Source organism: Gnatocerus cornutus, chromosome 7, assembly GCF_029298725.1.
Source record: "Gnatocerus cornutus isolate USDA-ARS CGAHR chromosome 7, icGnaCorn1.1, whole genome shotgun sequence".
NCBI classification, from domain to species: domain Eukaryota; kingdom Metazoa; phylum Arthropoda; class Insecta; order Coleoptera; family Tenebrionidae; genus Gnatocerus; species Gnatocerus cornutus.
The window spans coordinates 15,238,893-15,260,961 of record NC_142239.1 but is presented as its reverse complement, the minus strand read 5'-3'; the positions used below and the strand labels follow the sequence as shown (position 1 = coordinate 15,260,961).

The 22,069-nt window shown below is 33.4% G+C and overlaps 1 protein-coding gene across 2 annotated transcripts in view; it reads right to left on the bottom strand.

Annotated features, from left to right (window-relative positions):
- LOC148171489 (uncharacterized) overlaps window positions 1-22,069 on the bottom strand; it is a 45,635-nt gene that overhangs the window by 17,436 nt on the left and 6,130 nt on the right. For both annotated transcript variants that reach the window (XM_088040416.1, XM_088040415.1), the window contains exons 2-5: window positions 16,925-17,101; window positions 16,451-16,642; window positions 7,526-7,643; window positions 4,907-5,070 (exon numbers count right to left, since the gene is read on the bottom strand). In XM_088040416.1, coding sequence (XP_087896542.1) covers window positions 4,907-5,070; window positions 7,526-7,643; window positions 16,451-16,642; window positions 16,925-17,101 — 651 coding nt within the window. The remainder of the gene's footprint in view (window positions 1-4,906; window positions 5,071-7,525; window positions 7,644-16,450; window positions 16,643-16,924; window positions 17,102-22,069) is intronic.

Genomic DNA, 22,069 nt, shown 5'->3' with positions numbered 1-22,069 from the left:
CTGCCAACTGATTTTAAATTTCAAAGTCGAAATGAGAAGTACACTTACCTACTGTGTAAATGACGTCCAAATTTATAGTTTTTATGAATTTAATATCCAAAATTAGATTATGATAAAACTGAGCGAGTTTTCTATTTTTGTACCAAATTACAAAATTATGGAGCAGAAGTAAAACGAACCGTAAAATGTTTTTAATTTTTTTTAATTTTGCAAGCGAATTTGTTGGGAAAAATGACAACAAAACTTGTCCACATTGTCATGACAAACTTTTACAATTAGCATTAATTAAATCAATTACTGACAGATTTCAAAAAGTGGTTTATTATTATTGTTCCTGTTCCAATTAATTACGTATAATTTAATGTTCTATAAATCGCGTTTATTGCGTATAAAGCTGTATGACCAACTAAAAGCGAATTTATTATCATTACAATTAGACCCTGAACGACACGAAAACACGCATCTTGCACTCATACGAAATTACTTAAACTCTACTAAGTAATTAATTAAGACACAACCCTTTTTCGTACAAAATCTAATTAAAATGACCACCACCTTCTATAATTTAATCAAAAATAACATTTTTGTTTCCGGCGTTGTCTCTGAAAATATTCAGTTTCATCAAACAACTTAATTAACTTTAAGAAAAAAAAAACTGGGAGCAAGGGAGCGTTCCTTTTGTTTTCGTTTTAAAGCCGACGAAACCCTAGCTCTACCTGGGCTATTATTCTTCAAATGACTTTTTTTTTCAGTTATCCCGCAATTATTCGAGCAAACAATGGTCTGGGTTTATTAAATTGCTTGCACTTTGTGTCGGAAATTGTGGACTTAGTTTAAGGGAAAAGTGGGATTAAAATTGGCCGAGATTCAATCTGAGGTGTTGAAAATGCTGTTAACCGGTTTGAACTATAAATAAAAGTGACATGCAGATGTATTGATGTTGTAAGTGTTTCATCAATATTCTACTCTAGTTGATGTGGATGTTGAGAACTGTAGAACTACGTAAATAGAGTTGGAGTAGAAAAATGTCAATTCTGAATATTTTTGTTAAATTTATACCATGGTACCATGAAGATTCGTGCCTCCTGAAATAAAGAACGGAGAATTTACTTGCACGAAAGATAATAAAATGTAAAGCCATCTTTAATAGATTCAACAGGCTTTAAAATCTTTATGGTTTGTTTCACAATGTCGCAAATATCGATTATGTTAATAGAGGTGAAATAAAGAAACTGCTTATTTTCCTCGCTACAATTTTTTTAATTAATAATTTTGAGTTGTTTGGACGAAATTACATAGAAAGGTTTTGTATTGAATTATTTCATGATGGCGTCACGCAATATCAATTTTTATAATACTAGTCTAAAAAAACCTGTCAACTAGAGTGCATTATCCTAACAAATTTCAATTCAGACGTTGGTTTTAGTGACTGGAGTAATTAGCGATTTTATCTAAAAACTAAACAAACCCTGATTGCAAAAATCAATTTATCCAAGTGGTAATCCAATCTAGATCCAAAGTAACAAAAACGGAATTAGAGGCTTGACCACATAGAACCGGCGTTCCATTTTAAAAAGCTAAATGAAATTATCCGAAATTTGATTAGACCGACAAAAACCAACGAAGACTTCTCGAATTTTTACAAAACTCGTCCCCGAAAGAATTTAATGAAATCATTAATCAGTTTTAGCTCCACTATCCATTACAGCAAATGATTAAATTTTATCAAGAACACTTTTGTTCGCTATGACAAGATACACATCGTTTAATATATTTAGAAGAGGAGTTTTATGATGAAATGTCGGTTTTAATACCGGTAATAATGGCCATAATAGGTCACAGCTTAATTTAACCCTAGCATTAATCATCTTGGACTAGGCGAGTCACTTCCCCAGGGATGGAAGTGCTTGGTGCGGGTGTTAAAAAGTAACACAAAAACACGTTCTGTTGGTTTGGAGGGTTTGTGCAGCTCTGATTTCTGGCGAGGATATATGGGGGCTATTTGTATTAGAAAATATTTATGTACTAGGGAATTGGGTAATCATCATTAAAACAAAATTGCTACTTTTTTATTTAAACACTTATTTTCAAGTTTTTAAGCTATTTCATTCTATTTTGCTACATATAACTACACTGAATGTGTAAACATTTCTAAATTATTTCACTTGTTGTGCATTTAAAGTTCGTTTAATTATACATCATATTTTGTCTGTCTGGAAAATAAAAATTTGTTACATAGGGCTTATTTTCGTAGTTAGAAAAACTAGTTTATTTTTTGTCAATTTAATTGTACTTTGCAACTTTAAACGGGAGACTCTAAAACCGTCTAAATGATTTAACTTGTTTTCTACTTTATTACAGTTCCATTAGTTTATTTTATTGTTATAAAGTTTAGTCTTTTTTATATTCCAAATTTTTCTAAAATTTTGAAAAAGATCTGTATTGAAATAGTAAAAAAATATTTTCAAAGTGGAACTGCTTTCTAATTTCAAATCTGAATTTTTTTTTTTACGTTCTATTCTACTCAAGTACTTAAAACACAGTTTTTGCGGACAATTCGTTGCTAGCCGAGCTCGAAATATCAGGTGAGTCCTTAAGTAGGTGTTTCAAGCTACATTTTTGAGCTAATGCTTTCAAAAATACATTTAAACTTTTTACATGTATGATTCATTATTTCTCGAAAATAGTGCGCTTCGGGTTTTAGTTATTTTCGCACCATAGTAATCATCAGATTGTTTAATTTAAAATAAATACAAAAAATGTGTTAGATTTACTTTCACTTAAAATTTATTTATATTGATGTACAAGGTGTTTATAAATGTTTCTAGCATCAAGGGTGGCTAAAAATGTCAACGAAATTTGCCGCTTATTAGAAATGTGAGTTTAGATTTTTTAACTGACATTTGTAGTTAACCTCAAACATAGAGCAAAGTAAGTTTTGAGAAGAAAACTGTTTTAGATGTGGTTTTAAACCTGAAAATCAAAAATTTTGACACAAAACCGTAACAGAAACATCGTTGACATAATTGACATTATAAATAATTTTCAAGATAGTTGTAATCACTATGAAAACAAAGCGGCAAAGTAGTGCACGACAGGAATTCCAGAGCCACCCTTGATGCTAGAAACATTTATAAACACCTTGTACTAATTCTATTTTAGAAATGACTGCTCTAGTGTCAAAATTAGTAGCTTTTTAAAATTTTATTGCTTTGGTGTTAAAACTACCAAGATAACAGTTTTTGGTGAAAAATTTGGAAAAATCTCAGTTTGTCTTCAAAACAAACCTTACCAAAATTTGTCTGTTTTGTTCTGGAATTTTAACATTTGGTACACTTATTAAGCAAAATCTAAAATAGCCATCGCATCTTATTGTTGTGGTGGTAAAAGTAATTTCTTATAGTTAACAAGCGCGCAGTAAACGTAGTGATTCTTAGAAGCATTCAAAGTTGTAAAAATGTGACATTTTTTTTATTTTTCGTTATATTATGCAAGCTTTGCTCCGACCTCGAAGCTCCTAATTACACCGAAAGTTATCACCAAATGAACGGGATTAGCTCTCAGATTGTACTATTTAACTGACTAATTGGCCCTTAAATAGCTAGGACCTAGTTAGTTTTAAGTAACTGAATATGACAACGTAAACATAACGCCCGTTGTTTTGCCCCTCTGGCAATTTACATGTCCACGCTGGTCCAATATACACTAGAGAGTGGCTTGTGTTCTGTCACATTAAGTTAATAACGGTGGTCCACTGGCATTCATTATGTAGGGTTTATTACTTTATTATAGAGGTCTGTGTGTTATGTCGGTGAGCCCACTCACGTTTTCGGAACGCATTTGATTATATTCTGTTGGGACGCAGATGCATACTTTATGGTGACAAATACAAACTTTTAGTGCATTTAAATTGGAAGCTGGAATCAGCGAGTGTTGCTTTACACGTTCGTTATTTTTTTCCTGCTAAAAGAAACGTCATATTACAGTTCCAGTTAAATCAATACTCCATTACATTTCCTTTTGTTCGCAGCTTTAAATTTCTCGAACAAAAGTGCATTATGATTCTTCGTTAGATTGTAAAGATTTTCATTTTAAAATACGAAGTGACTGGGAAATAACGCTAATGCATATAAAACCGTGACAGTGATAAAATCGAACTGGTTATTCTATTATTCATAGAGTTATCTGTGTAGTCCTTTAAGAGACAATGGCGATTATACTCACAGTCCGATTTTGGAATTTCAGAATACGAATGTCGGAAACACAAAATCGAGGAAGTATTTTTTCTTCCATTATCATTTATTATTGATTTTAACGGCTCCCTAAACTCATTCACGTCTAAGATTTATTGCCGTGTAGAATCTTAAGATGTCTTTAATTTCCTTTGAGACACTTATACACCATTACGGAGAGTCATGGATATTTCCAAGAATTCTTGGAGATGACGGGAAAAATTGACTCATCGTCCGTATCATTCACTGAGAATTGCAGCAGATTTTACGTTTAGTTTTCAATTAACACGGCTTTTAAAATGCCAGGAAAATTTCAAACTAAAAAAATGGTGGATGCGCCGGGGAATTGGTTCAAATTTGGAAATATGAATTTTATGGATTTTAGTTTTAAAATTTGAGAATTTGTTCATTTGGCGAGAAAGTTCAGGGCAGCAGCAAAGCATGCAAAATATTCGGAAAGGGCTCCCCATAAAAAAGATTTGTTGTACAAATCACTGTTCTTATTTGTTTGGTAAATACCAGGCCTGAGATACCTTCCAACATCATTATTTGTAGGAGCAAACATAAAACCCGATAGAGATCGAATTCCAAGAGAAAAATAAAACTTTAAAAGTCATGTAATTCTCGTAAATCGAACCGGAGTGTAACAAGACGGAAGACAGGCCAGGACTTACCCGGATAGAAAACGGTCTCTCTCCGAACAGTGTAGTTCGCTTGGGGGATCCGAAGCTCACAGGAGAATTCCTCGGGGCCTTCCAGTGCTAGCATTGTAACAGTTGCTGATACTTCGTACAACTGCCCTCTCAGTCTTGCCGACATTTCAGTTCCTTCGATCTCTCTGAAATTTGATAATTTTTAATTGCAATTCGTCTAGTTCACGTAATAGCCGTCCTCAGATAAAATCTGAGCTCTAAATCGCCCGAAAGGGTTTCTAGCAGCCGACAGATTTATGCAGTGAGTGCAGTAAACAGAACACGTACCACTAGTTAATTGCGGAAAATAGAGGCGAGGATAGAGGATGGAATACCTTCCGCCATAACTCTGCCACAACTCACGTGACGTAGAAATGAACTTTATTTAGTGTTGAAATGCCGTGCAACGAAGCTTTTAGTTACACGTAAGTAATAGACACATCATAGATAAAATAAGAATGCTTCAAAGTTTATTACAGAGATACGTTAAAGCAGTAATAAGTGCAAAGACTGTTTCTTGTAAGTGTGGCTGCGAGGCGGTTTTAATTGATGGGGCTGGAACTACAGGAAAACTGCACTAAGATAATAGACTAATAAATAGAATGAAGATGATGGAAAAATGAGATAGAATGGGATTCTTAATATCCAAAGAGCAGAGAGAGGTTATGGATTACAGTTTTGCGGAAGTTTTTTATAATTGCAAGGAGGGATTAATGGAATTTTGTAATTGTAATTTGTTTTTTTTTCTTGTTCATCCAATAAACAAAATCCAAATGAAAAGTTGCGCAGTAAACTTAGAACTCTATTTCTTTTGTTTGTGCGTTTTCCAATCCAATGATTCTTTTTTGTGCATGACATATTAATTGGCTTAGAAATTTATCCAATAAACAACTATTTTAGGCATCTAGCCAATAAATGAAAGGCTACGATCGAGTTGGTTATTTGAATGCGTTTTTTGTTGAATAAACTAAATTGATAAAGAACATGGGGGCCACGAATTAATTATTTTTTGCGTTTAAATCCGATTGACATGAAGAAAGGGCAAAACTCTAAATTACACAGGTCGACAAATTTTTTTTTTGGGTTTCTGTTCTAATGCATCGACTCTGATGCTAGACATCGAAAAACACTAAAATTTTCAATTTTAGCATCTAAACTTTGCTTTTAATTAAAACGGTAGCAAATTGCATATTACAGAGTAGTGAGTGTTTACTTGTCATTGTTGTAAAAACCGTTTTTGGGTATAACTGAATTAGAAAATGGCGTCAAGATAGTGTAAATAAGATATTGATACATTCTGTTTTATTTGTGATGAATTTAATAAAGTATAAAGCAATAAAAATTCTTTGGCAACAAATTTAAAGCATGAAACTTACGAAGTCTATTTTAACTTCCAAATTCGGAATCAATATAAACATTGGGAACCTCATTTTGCCTGTGTTTACTTTAAAAAATAATGAAGAACATATTAATATTTTTGTATCTTGAATATTCCATAACTGTTATTATTATACGGAAAAATTATCAAAATAAATCCCAATTTATCTTAATTCTCATATAAGCAAAAGAGAATCACTAAATATTTATTTTTGGACTTGATTTTTTATTATTTTAAATGTATGCTATTATTTTTGAATTAAAAAGAATTTGATGTTCAGCAAAAAAACTGATTGTACTTTATAATAAATTTATGAAAATTCAGTCATGTTTCTTAAAAATTCGAAAAATTGCTCTGATTTTAACAAAAGCTAACTTTGATCAAAAAAAAATTTTTTTCTTTTGTTGGTAACGTAGAAGAAACCAAAATTTGACAATTTTTTTTCAAAAACTACATAATATAATTTTTTATAATAGAAATATTTGTTGACACACAATTTGAGCGCTACGAAGAAGAAATTTTTGGTTGAATTAGTCAGTCGTTGACAATCATTTTTTGAGAAAGTATTCTGATCGTTGAACGCAAATTCTGTAGTAAAAAGCGAGAGTTATGATTTAGTGAAAAGCAAAAAGACTCGAGCCCCAATTAACCTGTCCAAAGCGATTTTCCGCAACAGCAACAAATTAAATAAATCCGTCCTCGGAGCAAATTTTATTTAAATCGCTTGAACAGAGATCGCGGTATTCATCACGTAATAAAGATTTTTCTAAGGGAGAAAAGCAATAAAAGTAAAGTTCCGTCGAGGAACACATAACACAGCAGCCGTGTGGCTGTTATATAAAAGTTGTAGATCTTGAGAGGTTATTCTATTTCTACATCCTTTCTTCCAAATTACGACGAGCACTATACAGCACTTGGGATGACCACGGGCCACTCTTATCTTTTCACACACCACTGACTCCGGCTTTCATAAAAATGAAAAGAATTTCTCTTTTCTTGGAAAGGAAAACACTGAGAAAATATGGAATTTCGGCGATTTACGTTGCAATGGAAGGCACAGGTGCGACGAAGAACAGGTGCTTCATTTTAGCAGATTAAAGAAGTAAAAATTCGTGCTCTTTTAAACTAGAATAGTTTCATCGTGTCTTATAAACTTTAATTTACGGAACAAGTTGTGTGATGTTTATTAGCCCTTTGCTTCTCACGCCGTTGACTATAATTACCTTTCTTGAGAATGCAGACTCATAACCGGCCTGGGAAATACTCCATTCGCTAAACATTGTACCCGCATGAGTCCTTCTTCAGCGTCAAGTCGCCTCAGAAGAAGTTCTTTCTCGGGTACTGAAACAAAGCCCAACATTGAGTTCACTCTTATCAGCAGTGTCACCAATCATCCTAAACTTAAAATCTCCATAATTTTTTATCAGAAATCTGCCTTAATTATGACGATTGATAATGAACTAGGTCACGAATAATCTGCCTGGATTTTGAGGGTCGAAAATCTACAAGTTGAGCAGTGTTTGTTATCTCTTCCACTCGGATAATTTACTGAAAGAGAGGTTTTGTTTTTTCAAGCAAATTTCCTGATAAGTCTAAAGAGGAGATTTAAATAAACATTGATTAAAAACAATAAAGTTACACAGATCTCCCCCGCGAACAAACTTTCCCGTTTAAATATTATAAATTACAACAGCCGGTTCCATTAACTCATAAACGACTCATAAACGTTTCGTTACAAAGTTTTGACATCAAATTTTCAGTTAAAAACTTTCAGTGATCGATAAATTTTACATTTCTGAGACGTTGTTTAAAAGAGACAACGTTTTATGCGTTCCTTCATTACGTTTGCAACAAACTTTTGGGATTTAGCAAAGTTTCGAGAGTCAATTCTGTCATGATTAGCATAGTGAAATGCACGAGCCTTTGGTCAGCGGATTTTGAATTATTTAAAGTTGGAACTTTGGGAAAATGTTTGCTAATTAAGCCGTCGACATCGACAGTTATTTTAATTCATTTAAATTTTCAACAAGCTTATAGACAGATTTTAGAATCTTGCCAAAACTGCAGATACATCCTCAGAGTTTATATAATATTCTCCGGATTCTTTTGGTTTTGTGAATTCACTGGATCTTTTAGATCTTTGCATTGTATGAATCTTACAGCTCCCGTATTTTCTGGAATTTTTTATTCTAAAAAGGAAGAAAACATCACGAATTCACGAATTTAAACAATATCTGGAAATTTAGATCTTCAGAGTAGAAAGAAATTTGGTAGAAATATTAGCTGGCGAAAATCGTTAAAGATAGTCTTTTAAAATCGTGAAATTTTTCAGATGCTTCGTTTTATTTTGCTGGTTCTGTTCTTTCGATTCTTGTGGAATTAGCAATTTTTACTTTTTCGCATAAAAAAGATGATTAGGTACATAAAATTATAACGAACGATATCATCACGATGATCCTAGTACACGTAAGAGTGATAATTCAGTAATTCAAGAAATATAAAATAGATAAGGGTAATAACACTGAAACATGAGGGTAGTTAAATTGATCGCATTATCTCGTGCGTGTAAATAAAGTCCACATTTCTATAAATGCCACTGCAGCTCGAACACGCTATATTTCATTTTCTGTTGATATTTAAGTATAAATATTTAGGAAACACATTTGGTAAGGACACGCGTTATCAAAACATGCGAACGTGTCTATACCACGTCTAATTAAGTCTTTGAAGAGGTTATTTAATCCTTATTTTTGCTCTCTTTCTAGTTTCTAGGTTTACAATTTTCATAATTCAGAGACTCGTAATATAATAATACCCTATGACTTCAGGAAATTCTCATTTTAAAACCTTTTATTTATCTTCCTGCACTAATTAGGTAGATGCAGACTTCGAGCTACGAGTCAACAATCTTCCGTGACTGAAACCGTTGAATTTATGATTGAGATAGGTACTCAAAACTTTGGTAGATTCTTGAAACTCGAGACCGTTTTCATGGCTTCGAATTTTTTAATTTAAATCACTGTGAGTTATGAATTGTGTTGTCACCAACGGCGTTGTTTCCTCTACCATAGGAGTCCATAACCGACAAATTTACGTGCTTTAGACATTACTTATGCAAGCATGCACTTAGTTGGAGTCCACGAGAGAATTAATGGGGTAACGCCAGCTTGCCCCATTTATGCGCACTAAACGTTGCACCTATTCAAATATATCACATGAATATCTATGGCCAATTCTATAGAGGCTCTAATGGTAACGTGCGCACCATTGGCCATCTAATCACTACTAAGCTATAATGGAAAAAGGTGGGTTTATTTATTTGAGGGATAAAGCCGGAATATTATGGGCTTTTATGCCTTCCTGTAATGGATTTTGAGAGGCGAATTTTTAATTGGAAACTTTAGAAGGTTAATAATACGACTTGTTATTATAATCAATTGTACGCATGTCGGCAGGAATATTTTAATTTCGTGAGCGTCCCGAACTATAACCAGAACACGAAATGAAAATTAAATGGAACATACCGAACACTGTATATCTAAATAAAGTTAATTAACAAACTAAGGAAATGAACATTTGTAGTGTGCTCTTGTCTTCGGTAAGAACATAGCCCAAGTTACAACTATAAACTCTCAATAAATTAATTTAATTGGCAATAAAAGTCAGAGAAAATTGCAAGTTCCGTTTTTTCCCAAAAACCAAACAACTAAAACATAATCCCTAATCGAAGGCAATGATCCGAAAGAGTCTGTTTAATGCTTAATTTGACAAATGATTTCCTCGTTCCCTCCTTGACGTTTAAAATTAATTAAAGTGAACGAATCCTCCAGTCGTAACTCTTGTTCTTGTATTTCTCACTAGAAACTTTACACAATTAGCACTCGTGGAAATAAAAATTTATGTATTTGGTTTTGTTTTAATTAAGTTAAAGCGGAAAATATTTTAACTGCCAACATTTAATTTCAAGCAGCGAAACAATAAACAGTTTCCACTCTTATCCTTGCCCTCTTTTTGAATAGAATATTTATGATGCTGCCGGTGGTTACCCTGAATAATTAGTTTTTACACGTCACTTAATTCTAATCAACTCTGTGGTTACGTGATGGACTGTCTTCCATATTTCTTTACATTGTAATGTGGACAATTACCACTGTGAAACGATGTATGAAATAATGTGCTGCAAAAATTTATATGAGCACCACCTGTTTCTGCGGTTGAATGGTGTTACAGTGCCAGAATCGGCGTTGTTTGTACGCTACTCAATCACGCATTTGTGCGTGGTAGCAGTTATGTGCTTGAGATATTAACTTCATAACACGAAAACACTTTGATATAAAGGAAATTTTGGTCTAGATTCGGTTTCACAGTAGACCCTGTGGGCTCTTCTGAAATATTAATATTTTTGATTGTGGCCGACATGAAATCAGATCATGTGAAAATATCCATTTTCACAGATTTGCTTTAGTCATGTATAATTTTCTGTGGGATATTTTAGAATATCATTTCTGCACTCTCGGAAAATCGCTGATCACATTGTGGGGAAGAAAGATTTCATAAATGTGATTTGCAATAGTAGAGACATCGAAAGCGCAAAGTCTCTCTACACGGGGATTTTACGAGGGAAATGAAGTTAAAAATGATGTCTAGGCCTGTTAAACTTCATTGATTTTGTCTAGTTTTTAATATTTAAAAAATGGTGGATGCGCCGCTGTTAATGCATTGCTTTATTGATGAAAAACCAGTACAAATTTTATATTACTATTCTTTCGATTTTAGTTTAGAAAATACAGTTTATTTACAAAACATTATGACCCTAGATAATGACACTAGTGAACAAATTTACTGCAGAAGTAAAAAATTATTTTTTCTATTTCGCGTTCATAATGAAGATATTTCGATACGCGTTTGAGCGTATTTCGGTGTCGTAATGGACCAATCTTGTGCCAATATTTCCAGGAACTTATATTTTTCTTAGGTTTGCAGCAGACAAACCGTCAACCTGCCGTCAACGTTGACAATTTAGATTTTGGTTTTGAAAAACCATGATAAATCGATTAATACACTATTATTTCTTGTTGTCCTTGGCTTAATAATTCATCGGAGAAAAACGCTTTGGATGCAAGAGAACCAGCATGATCATGATCAACATCTTCGCTATCTTGGCACTCTTGCGCTCCGGTAACCTCAAAACGTCACACCTGTCAAACTGACTGAAATTAGATTTGGCTACTTCGATTTTTTTTCCTGAACATTTTGCAAATGCCAACTACCCTAAAATTTCCTAGATTTCGAAATCAAGTTTTTTCGTTTAAAATAAGGCGAAATAGAAAAAATAGCGTATGATACTTGTTCATAATGCATTTTGTCGCACTTACTACTTTATGTAAAAAATAAAAAATAAAAACGTGCGTGCGGCAAAATGTTCATTATGAAACGCGTTTTATAATATACTATTTTCTATTTCGCGTTCATAATGAAGATATTTCGATACGCGTTTAAGCGTTTTTTGGTATCGTAATGGACCAATCCCGTGCCAATATTTCCAAGAGCATATATTTTTCTTAGGTTTGCAGCAACAAACCGTCAACCTGCCGTCAACGTTGACAAGTTAGATTTTGGTTTTGATAAACCATGATAAATCGATCAATACACTATTATTTCTTGTTATACTTGGCTTAATAATTCATCGGAGAAAAACTTTTTGGATGCAAGAGAACCGGCATGATCATGATCAACATCTTTGCTCTCTTGGCTCCCTTGCGCTCCAATAACCTCAAAACGTCACACCTGTCAAACTGACTGAAATTGGATTTGGCTACTTCGATTTTTTTTTCCGAACATTTTGCAAATGCCAACTACCCTAAACTTCCCTAGATTTCGAAATCAAGTTTTTTTGTGTAAAATAAGGCGAAATAGAAAAATAGCATATGATACTTGTTCATAATACATTTTGCCGCACTTACTAATTTATTTATATTTCGCTGCGCTCGTCGTGTCTTAAAAACGTGCGTGCGGCAAAATGTTCATTATGAAACGCGTTTCATAATATACTAATTTTAATTGATTCTGAAACTGAAAGTTCTTTTTTCTAACAGGTCCGGACGTAAATTAAAAAAAATGAATTTTTGAATCCGGAATATAAAACACCGGATTTTATCAGAAAAAGTACGAGAAAAACAAAAACTTGTAATAGCTTCTATTCCTTTTAGTTGTAGAAGTTGTTGAAGATGTTAAAAATTTGCACAGTTTTTTGCGTGAAATTCTGCGTAAAATGAGCACCAACATCTTAACTTGTTGACATGTGTAATTATAAAATAATAATTTGAAAAAGTTTGGATATTTTGATTCTTTTTGATCTCTGAATTTGTTAGCTCAGGAATTTTAAAATTATGTAAGTAAAAGCAAAACTGTAAACATTTTCTCTTGCTAGTCGTTAGATAAGAAAATACAGTTCATTTATAAAATATCAAGGCCTTAAATAATAATTTAGTTTTCAATTTACCCTGCTTACAAAGATTGCACATTACCTTGTCAATAGCAACTTGAATGCAAGTGATGTTATGAAGAGCCGCGGCAAATTAATTGAACGCCATCACAGAGATCTGTCTTCTCTTGAACCTGTCAGTCTCTGCATACCAACATAATCATAATTGATAGTATAGATACCAACATGTCAAATTTAATTGGTCTTTACTAGCTGTGAATGCATTCGTCAATGACTGGATGCACCATTGATCCAAATCAATCAAATGACACAATGGCTAATATCGCAGTGGATAAATTGGTTGACAAGAGCGATCTCGTTTGTTGGATTTCAGGATGAAAATATAAACAATTTTTTACTGTTTCATCAGCTCAAAGGGACTCGGTGTAATCAGATTGATTTTATCGATCTCAGTCAGTTTTCTATCGCAGCGATGTCGTTACACAGCCATTGTCACGTCATGTTTGCTGACTGCAGGGATTTCAATATACATTACTAAGGTGATAGAAATTCCCATGAAGGAGATTGCCATCATAACGGCGAACAAAAAGTTTTTATAATACTCTCCGTAACAATTATGTATTTCGAAACATTGGTAGCTCAGAAGAAAAATATCGTCATAAAATGTTTCATTAATAATGAAACGAAAGCAAACATTCCAGAACTTCCATTATGTACACTCATAATTTCCTGAATACTTAGAAATATAAAGGCTCTGTCACTTGCGGAAGAAAGAGGCCCCAGTGGACAAAACCACGCTGAAGCTTAATGCAATGTGAATTAGAAGCGAGCTTTCGCTACATGATACCCTTATTTTATTCCTTTTCTTCCGACATTCTGACATGAAAGAAGCAAAATTTATAATTGTAAGACGACTTCGTCGCAGACGTAAATTAAAAACACCTGAATCTCTTATTTGTTACCGCTTCAAACCAAAAATCAAATTTAAGCGCCCCTGCGATAAATTAATTTCATTTCATTATTGGAAATATATTTTTCCCCACTTGACGGAAATTGATGATAGGCCAATAAACCGATAACGGTAATAATGCCATCAGCAGTATAATTGCCAATTTTGAGACGATATCTTGTAAAATTTAAAAGGAAGTGATAAAAGCGACGCTCGGTAATTGTGTTTAAGTCGTAAAGTCTGTATTATTGCTGGATTATCCTCTTTGTAGATGTTTTGAACAGTTTTAGGAAAATTGAAAAAACGGCTTCAAAGGAACTAAAATCTCTTCTATTCTATTCTTTCAATTCTTTACTCAAATTTGAAAAACTGAACGTAGGAGCGTCATAGACAGGATACAAAATTGAGGAAGACAGATTATTAAGTCTTTTATTTTACAAATATGCGCACTTAATTAAAATTTTCAAACCTTTAGCAAGCTTTGTAAGTTAACTATACTTGTCGTACCATAAATAACTATAATATGACAACAAATTAAAGTAAAAGTTTTAGAAACTTGAACCATAAACCTTCCTAAAAGGCAAAAAGTGAAACTCTTTATTCTAAAAGTATAATATAAAATACGACCTTGCAGCGAATAGTTAAAATATGTTTCACGTTACTTAAAAGCACTAGCGTTGTATTTCATAAAATATTTATCCTACCAAAATCCCTCTGACATTTTGAAAATTTCGTCGCGACTTCCTTCCGGAACATTCAGCCGCTAGCTTTGTTACTTCCTGTTCCGATTTGTCATAGGTCAATGACGTACAAATAATAGATGATATTACCTCCTTTGTTTGCCACTAAATTACAACATGACTGTGGTCTGTGTTTATTAAATTATTTCACAAAAATGGTGGATGCGCCAGGAAAACTAACTCCGTTTACTCTTGCTAAATAAATACGAGTTAATTTACATGAGCCAACTTCTCACTTAACATAAATGAATTCCTTTATCTACCGTCTATATCACATTACAAATCCATGACTGACGGTCGTTTGTACCAATTTACACTGAAACTAGAATAACAAGAGTTGGATGATCACGTTTTGGCAACAATTGAGTGTTGGGTTAAATGTCAAAGGTCTTTGATTATAACGACCGTTCACGTGTGAAGTAGACCTAATTAGCGGGGTGTTTTATGAATAGATTCCTGTTATTTATTATGTAAAGGATACAACACGTGAATTTGTAACGATTCAAGGCAAGTAAAATCAATTTGTTACAATACACCGGTTACTTTTTATTTCCCCGGTTTTCATTTACTTTGGGAGGTACAGGAAGATAAGCAAATTGCTACGGGTCAACTCGGAAATAGTGGGCGTTTTGTTTTGATTGCTAGAGAAAATAGAGAGTGGGGTCATGATTTAATTTCAGGAGCACAAAATGGTTTTTACTTTGAAGTGGCGCATCCACCATTTTTGTAGTTTTTAACTCGAAGAAACGGAACTGAACACTTACTAATTACCGGCAGTATATAATCCCTTGATCACTCGTAGCAGGAAAACGGAATTAAAGAAGACAAATTAAAAGTATTTTACCAGAGAATAATCTGTTAGGCTAAATTATGGTTTCAATCAGAGCGTTGGTTCGCCTCGCCGGACTCAAATTACATGTGATATCCATTTCAGGATTTTCAGATTACGTCCAGTGAACTCCCGTTTGCCTTTATTTTATGGACTGCCTTATTGCCTTGATGGGACTTAACAGAGCCTTATTGTTTATTTAGAAAAACAATTTTTTCTCATTAATGGCAAAGTGGAAACTAATACCAAAGAGAGAACTGGTTCGTTTTCAACAGTAAAAATTTATACTGTAATCTAAAAGAAAGCGTGTGAGATTTGTCAAAGAAGCTGCACAAAATAAGTCACGTCACATTCTCTAACTTTTCTCTCACGATTTCTCTTCGGACACTACTTGCCACGTAATTCGGTCCTTAGAGAACAAAGACGACCCTCATTCTGGGATTGCTTTGATTACGGATTTTTTACTTAAACCTAGAATAAACGAGAGCGAACAAACGGAATAAAAATTCTCTAGCAACGTCTGAACGGTTTGAGAGCAATCAGCAATTTTTATTAAAAGTGTTTACCGGGTTTTAAAAAATAGAGTTTAAGGGGCAAGCATTTCTAGAGCGATACCCAACTAGATAAGCTTTGCAAGCAAGTACTTTCTTTCGAACAATAATTTAATAAGATAAGCGTCAGACGATCTTATCAAACGCTCTGTATTTATAAACGGTGGGGCTTTGCATTTTATGCTGTGATAACAAACTCTCTTTACATTCGTTTACTAATCTCTTCTGATATAATAAAATAATTATTCTACAAATCATGTGACGTCTTCCACAATCAAAGCTCCGATTTCCCCTCTCATTAAAATCTCATAAATAAAAGTTACCCCTAAAAAATCTCGAAACTCTTTGTGGTGGAAAACGATTTAGTCTCGAACATTTGCTGATGTCGTGACCTACATTATCCTTTAAACTTCAGCCGAAACGATTTGAACGAAATGGTCGAACGTTTTTTTATAGTGATGCCATCACCGATGATGGATTATCTTAATGCAAATAGAAACATTGTTTTCGCTGACGTGGTGACAGGTTGAGCTAATCGGCTAGAATTGATTTTTACCAATGTCTCAAGAGGTGACTTCTAAATAATATATTTGCCAAGTCCCGTTTTTGTGCTTTGGTAAAGACAGGAGCTTACCAAATACGAGCATGCTTTTAGTTCTCATGTCCTCGCTCTGGAGCGTTGAAACTGAACACGTATAGTCCCCGGAGAGGTCAGGAACAGCCTTAAGGATATGCAAGGCTCTGTGGACACTGTTTGCATCAACACTGGCAGCGTACTCCAGATTCAGGCGGTCTTTTAGGATGCCTAAGCCTTGGGGTTTTAGCTCTGGAAGGAGAAATTAAATGTCACAAACTTGCAAAGATCACATAAAGAAAATAACGGGACGGGGCTCAAATAAAAAGTTACTAGAAGTAGGTCATGAAATCCTCTGAAAAATATTTAGAATCGAAAGAGGCTTTTGAATAAGAAATATGTTGGTAGCTCTGTTTACTTTGTCAAAGCGTCTTCTTCATAATGTAAGGTGTTGACAGCACGGATACCAACAGTTTTAAAAATTTAAAACTCAGAAAACAATATGAATTTATTAATAAGAGTTTCTTCACCTACCTGGTATCCACTGATAAACCAAACTCTTATTCTTATTAAAATACCACTTAACAACAAGATCTTCCTCCGTTTCCTCTAACGAAAAATCACAATCTAAAATTACCGACGTCCCATGTTTAATAACTTCAGGAACTTGCAGTTTGTTGATTTTCACTCCCATACTCAAATTAAAAGACGCTGTAACAAACAAGAGCTTATTAGAATATTAAGTAACACGTCAATACTGGTAAAACTTCATAAATATTTTACAAGACGATGAAAAATATTGCGCCTTAGTTATAGTGAAATAAGAGTATAATAACATTTTGTAGATAACACCTTTGCTTCAACAAACTCCCTTAAGTACTCGGTTCAATACCCAATCGATGTATATCATTTCCAAGCTTCATCAACGCTTTTTTAGAATTATTTCGAGTTTTGAAGTGTCAAAGGCATTCTTTAAATTTTAATTAATACAGGTAAATTAACATGTGGAAGTGTTAAACCGTCAAAGCTGCGATATCAGTGAAAGTTCGTGTTTTTGTAATCCTACACAGAACGACACTTCCGTTGAGATAGCGCTCTTAATAAACACCTAAAGTATCGACCGTACGCATAATAGTCTGCGGTGTTAAAAGGTTATAATATGCAATGAAAAGTCTATGCATTTGAATAACAGTGCTTATCAATTTGTAACATTCTTATTCTGAATTACTGATATCTAATCCAACAGAACACCACATGTAAGTATCGATCAAAACTGCAATTATTTCTTATTTAGTGGTACTTTCATCTTGAAGCAAGTCACGCTATTATAGATCAATAAAGGTCTCAAGTTCAACAACAGCAAAAATTCTTTAATAAAATAATTAAATAAGAGAACGTTTTTTTCCTGTCGTATTTAAATTACGCACGTAATTTTCAAATCAGTTTAGAAACAATTGTTTTAATTATCCCCACTGGCGTAAACAATAATAAAGTGCCACAGGAAGCATTTCGGAGAATTAAGCGCGTATTATTGCGCTTTTATGTGGAACTAACCCAGTGGAAAAGCTGTATCGAAATAATTACGTTCAATTTTACACTTACCTTGCTCCTAATAACGAAAATGTATAAAGGGAGCTTTCGGGAGTGTAAGAAACAGATAGCTGAGGTCGCTCCATAGACAAATTAATGAATATACAAATGTGTTAATTTGAGGAACTGGGCTTTTCGGGTTGGTATTGAAGGGTCACACGTTTCAGGGTCTGTTATTTCCTTTATTATCGCGTTGAAAATATTTTCAAGATTAAACTAATTTAGGATTTTGAAAAAATTAGCAAATCTTAAAAGAACGAGACTTAAACAATACGAGAAACATAAAAATCGCAGTAAAACATTAAACACTAAGAAGAATCTGAAAAGTTTGGAAAAGGTTGAATCGAAGTTATTTTTTAGTTATTATCAAAAAGTTATTATCCGAATCGATACAAAACCTTAATTACAGTAGAAAGGTACCTGATTGGAAGTACAATTATTATAAATAACATTTTCCCTTCGATTTTCTAATGTTTTGTTTAATTCTCTTTGTAATTTCACTAAGGTAAGAACTATCCAGTTATGGATATGCTCGAATCGATCTTGCAGACCAGTGTCCAGTAATTTTTATTAATTGCACTTGTCTGTTTAATTATTTATAAACAAATATCTGAATCTTATTTTAAATTTTCCTTTTAGAAAAGATTGAAAGTTGACCTTTTCACTTCGTTGTCATGTCCTAATTAGTAAACAAACTGAATTTTTATTATTAGTAATTCATATAATTATTTATTTTGTCGGATTACAACTTCCAATTAATAATCAAAAACAGCTACACAAAAAAGCATTAATAATAGTCGAAATAAACGTCAAATGACATTTATGTAAAACAGATCATACCGACAGATAAATATTAATAATTGAGTTATTTCCGCAAATAGACATTGAATAAATTTTCACTGCACGCCATTCTTTCATATGAATATGCAATGGAATAAGATTATCGTACAACTAAGTATTGCAGAAGTTTCTAATTACGTGTGTCGCAAAAATCTCATTTTAAAATGTCTTTGAAAACTTCCATCAATTTGAATATATCCACACCTTGGAGTGTATCAGATTGGAGATTGGCATCGGCCATAACTCCAAAACTTATACCATAAACACATCAAACGTAGCATAAGCGTAAAATATGAAACGATTGTTTTTGGTGTGTAAATCACCAGAGACTTATAAATAAACATAAAAATTTATTTTTAAGGGAGGAGTTGATGGTTAAAGATGATGAAAACTCCATTTTTCTCCTGACAAGTGATTTTATATTTTTAAGGTGGTAAGAGTTGTGATGAATGCGCAACTCTGCAGTTTTATATGTATTTTTATCTGAAAAGTTCGGGTTTTTGGGTTGCTTATTTTGACAAATTGCGGTGTAGATATGATGATGGCTGTGTTTTTTATTGTTTTTAAATCGGGTCTGTTCTTTTCTGTGTAATTGTTGAAAATTACTCACTTAGTGGTGTTATTTTCATGTTTTGAACGTTATTTAATTGCGCAAAGCATAATAATTCGCTTTGTTCTGTTATTTTTGCAGATTGCGTGTGAAGTTAATGAAATTTTTTGTGATATCATCAGTGAAATGAAATGGAAAATATGAAACATCGGTGACGTGCATCGTGAAGAAAAAGACCGGATTTTCCCGGTCCCTATTAACCCGAGCATATACTTAACAGAAAGCCACCAATTTGACGGTGCATATCTGGTCTTTAGATTATACCGAGCATGTTATCCGTAAGCTAGAGACTCGATTACCATATGTAAATATGCAAATAGTTTGTTGTTTAATAAGCTGCAGCGATTCGCATGCACAGCTTGTCTTTCTCTTGGTCGGACGTCCCCTTTGCTTTATCCCAATACTAACTAATTAGAATATATTCGGATGGATAGAGGAAATTTGCTTATATTAGAGGGTTTGTTTCACAGGACATGTGTGGAATCTAAAACACCCGACGTTGAAACGCCTAGTGAATCTATTAACTTCGCTATTTCACTTAGTTGCTTCCGGACTTCAAGGAACTGCTTTCACACTTGGAACAGAATGTTGCAGCAGGCAACAAATTGAGGGTACTGAAGAGCGCGATTTCGATCAAACAATTCAAAGTACTAGAATGGGAAATACGTTGCTGTTCTGGCGCATCCACCATTTTTAACAAAACTAATATCTGAATAATTAGACAAAAAACTGATAATTCTACGACTTTATTAGGAGATAAAACATTATTAATTAATTCAAATATCTACGCAGACTATTACAAACTCGAGAATATAACTCTGAAAGACAGTCGATTATTGCTCGTTTCATGGAGTATATTTGCCAAATGTTACCTCGTTAATCCTACCACTAAACCAGAATAATGGTTTAACACGTTTTTTCAACAGTTTTATGAGTACAAATTAATTACAGCTTGAAACATTTATAGATTTTTATTGGTCTAGACCGTAAAAGTGCAATTTCTGTTATAAAAATTGCGTCTAGAAATGATGGCTTTCAGGATGCATCCACTTTGTTTGACCAACTACCTCTGATTTAGCAGCTAATGGAGAGCTAATGCACGTTCCAGCTCGCTTTTATAAAGTCAATACTTTATTCTTTTATTTCCCCTCTTTTTTCTTTTCTTATCGTTAAAGAAACCTGCACGGCTTTGTCGAAGAACAACCCTGACCTTACTTTAGTTGTTGGTTGCTTGAAACGCACTCTGAAAATTCGATGTCCGAATGTAGAAGTAAGTGATTCGGAACACGATATGGGTCACACTTTGTTTGCTTCTTTTACACAGTGGAAGTCATTTTGCACTCAATCTGGACGAAATCATCGCAGAATTAGTTTCAAAAAATACAAATTTAGAATGACGGGTTTTCAGAGATTTTGATTGATGGGTTGTCGTGTACCTGTCACCGGTAACTGAAGAACTAACATGAACATTTGACCGACGAACATTTCCACTTATTTATTTAAAGAAAATATAGCTAACTACTGTTCATCAAGGTAATGGACGTTTTAAATTATGCATACGTATTGTTTTTATAAATTAAGGAAACAATTAAAAGCACTTAAATTGATGTTTTGTACAAATATTTTTAGAGTTCGGTTTTTAGAATTTGCTAGTGTCAACAGTTTCTGTTGTCGCTGTTTTACGTGACAACGAATTATTGATTCACTGGCCTACAAAAAATGTTAGAAAAAGTGGCTTTGTATTATGTACTTCTATAAGCTCTAATGATACAAGATATTTAAGAAAAACGTGTTTTATAGTTTATAAAATTTTTGGTTTTCTCAAACACAGTTAAATCTGGAGTTGAAAGAATTAAGTGTATATAAAAAAATGATTCCATATATTTATTCTAAATCTATTTATTAATTGACAATCAATAAACTTGAAAATTTAATGGATTTAAAAGAATCTCAAAAATTGAAAGGTGTTGAATACCAAATCCCCACATTGCCATATAATCCCAATTATTGAGATTTTTAGAACCCTCGAATCGTCGCTTGGCCCTTAAAATGGTCGTCGCGTCGCGCGTCTTTTTTTTTTCGAAAATGGTTAAAATATACAAAATCGGACTTTCGTGAAATTACAAGCAAACGCAGCGTCCATAAAAAGAATATTTAAACGTTTGAAAAAGCACTCATTTAGCCTGAAGTTCAGCATTTGCATTTGACATAATTTTTCAGTAGCGTCCACCGTGAAATCCACTAACCTCATGTCAACTGGATTTATAAAATATTCTCTTTGAGCTTCCACCACCAAGTTTTATTTATTTATGATAACCTTTTGTTCTTGCCGAGACCTCTGCAATTATGAGCGTTTTTCAAGCGAGAGCTCGTCACATATCCTCGGGCATCAAGAGAAAATATATGTACACTTTAAAAGCGGTTTGTTTCTTTATTATCGAGCGAATTTTAAGTTTGAAAAGCGCTTTCCATTGCAAAGAAAGGACTCGAGGGATTATTAATTAAAAATGCCACAAACACGGGCCGCCCATGTGAAACATGGAATGTTTTTAAATATTTAACCGAAATTACTAGTGTAAGTATACACAAATTTATTCGGGACTATTGCGGCAAAAAATCGGTTTGAATTTAAATTATAG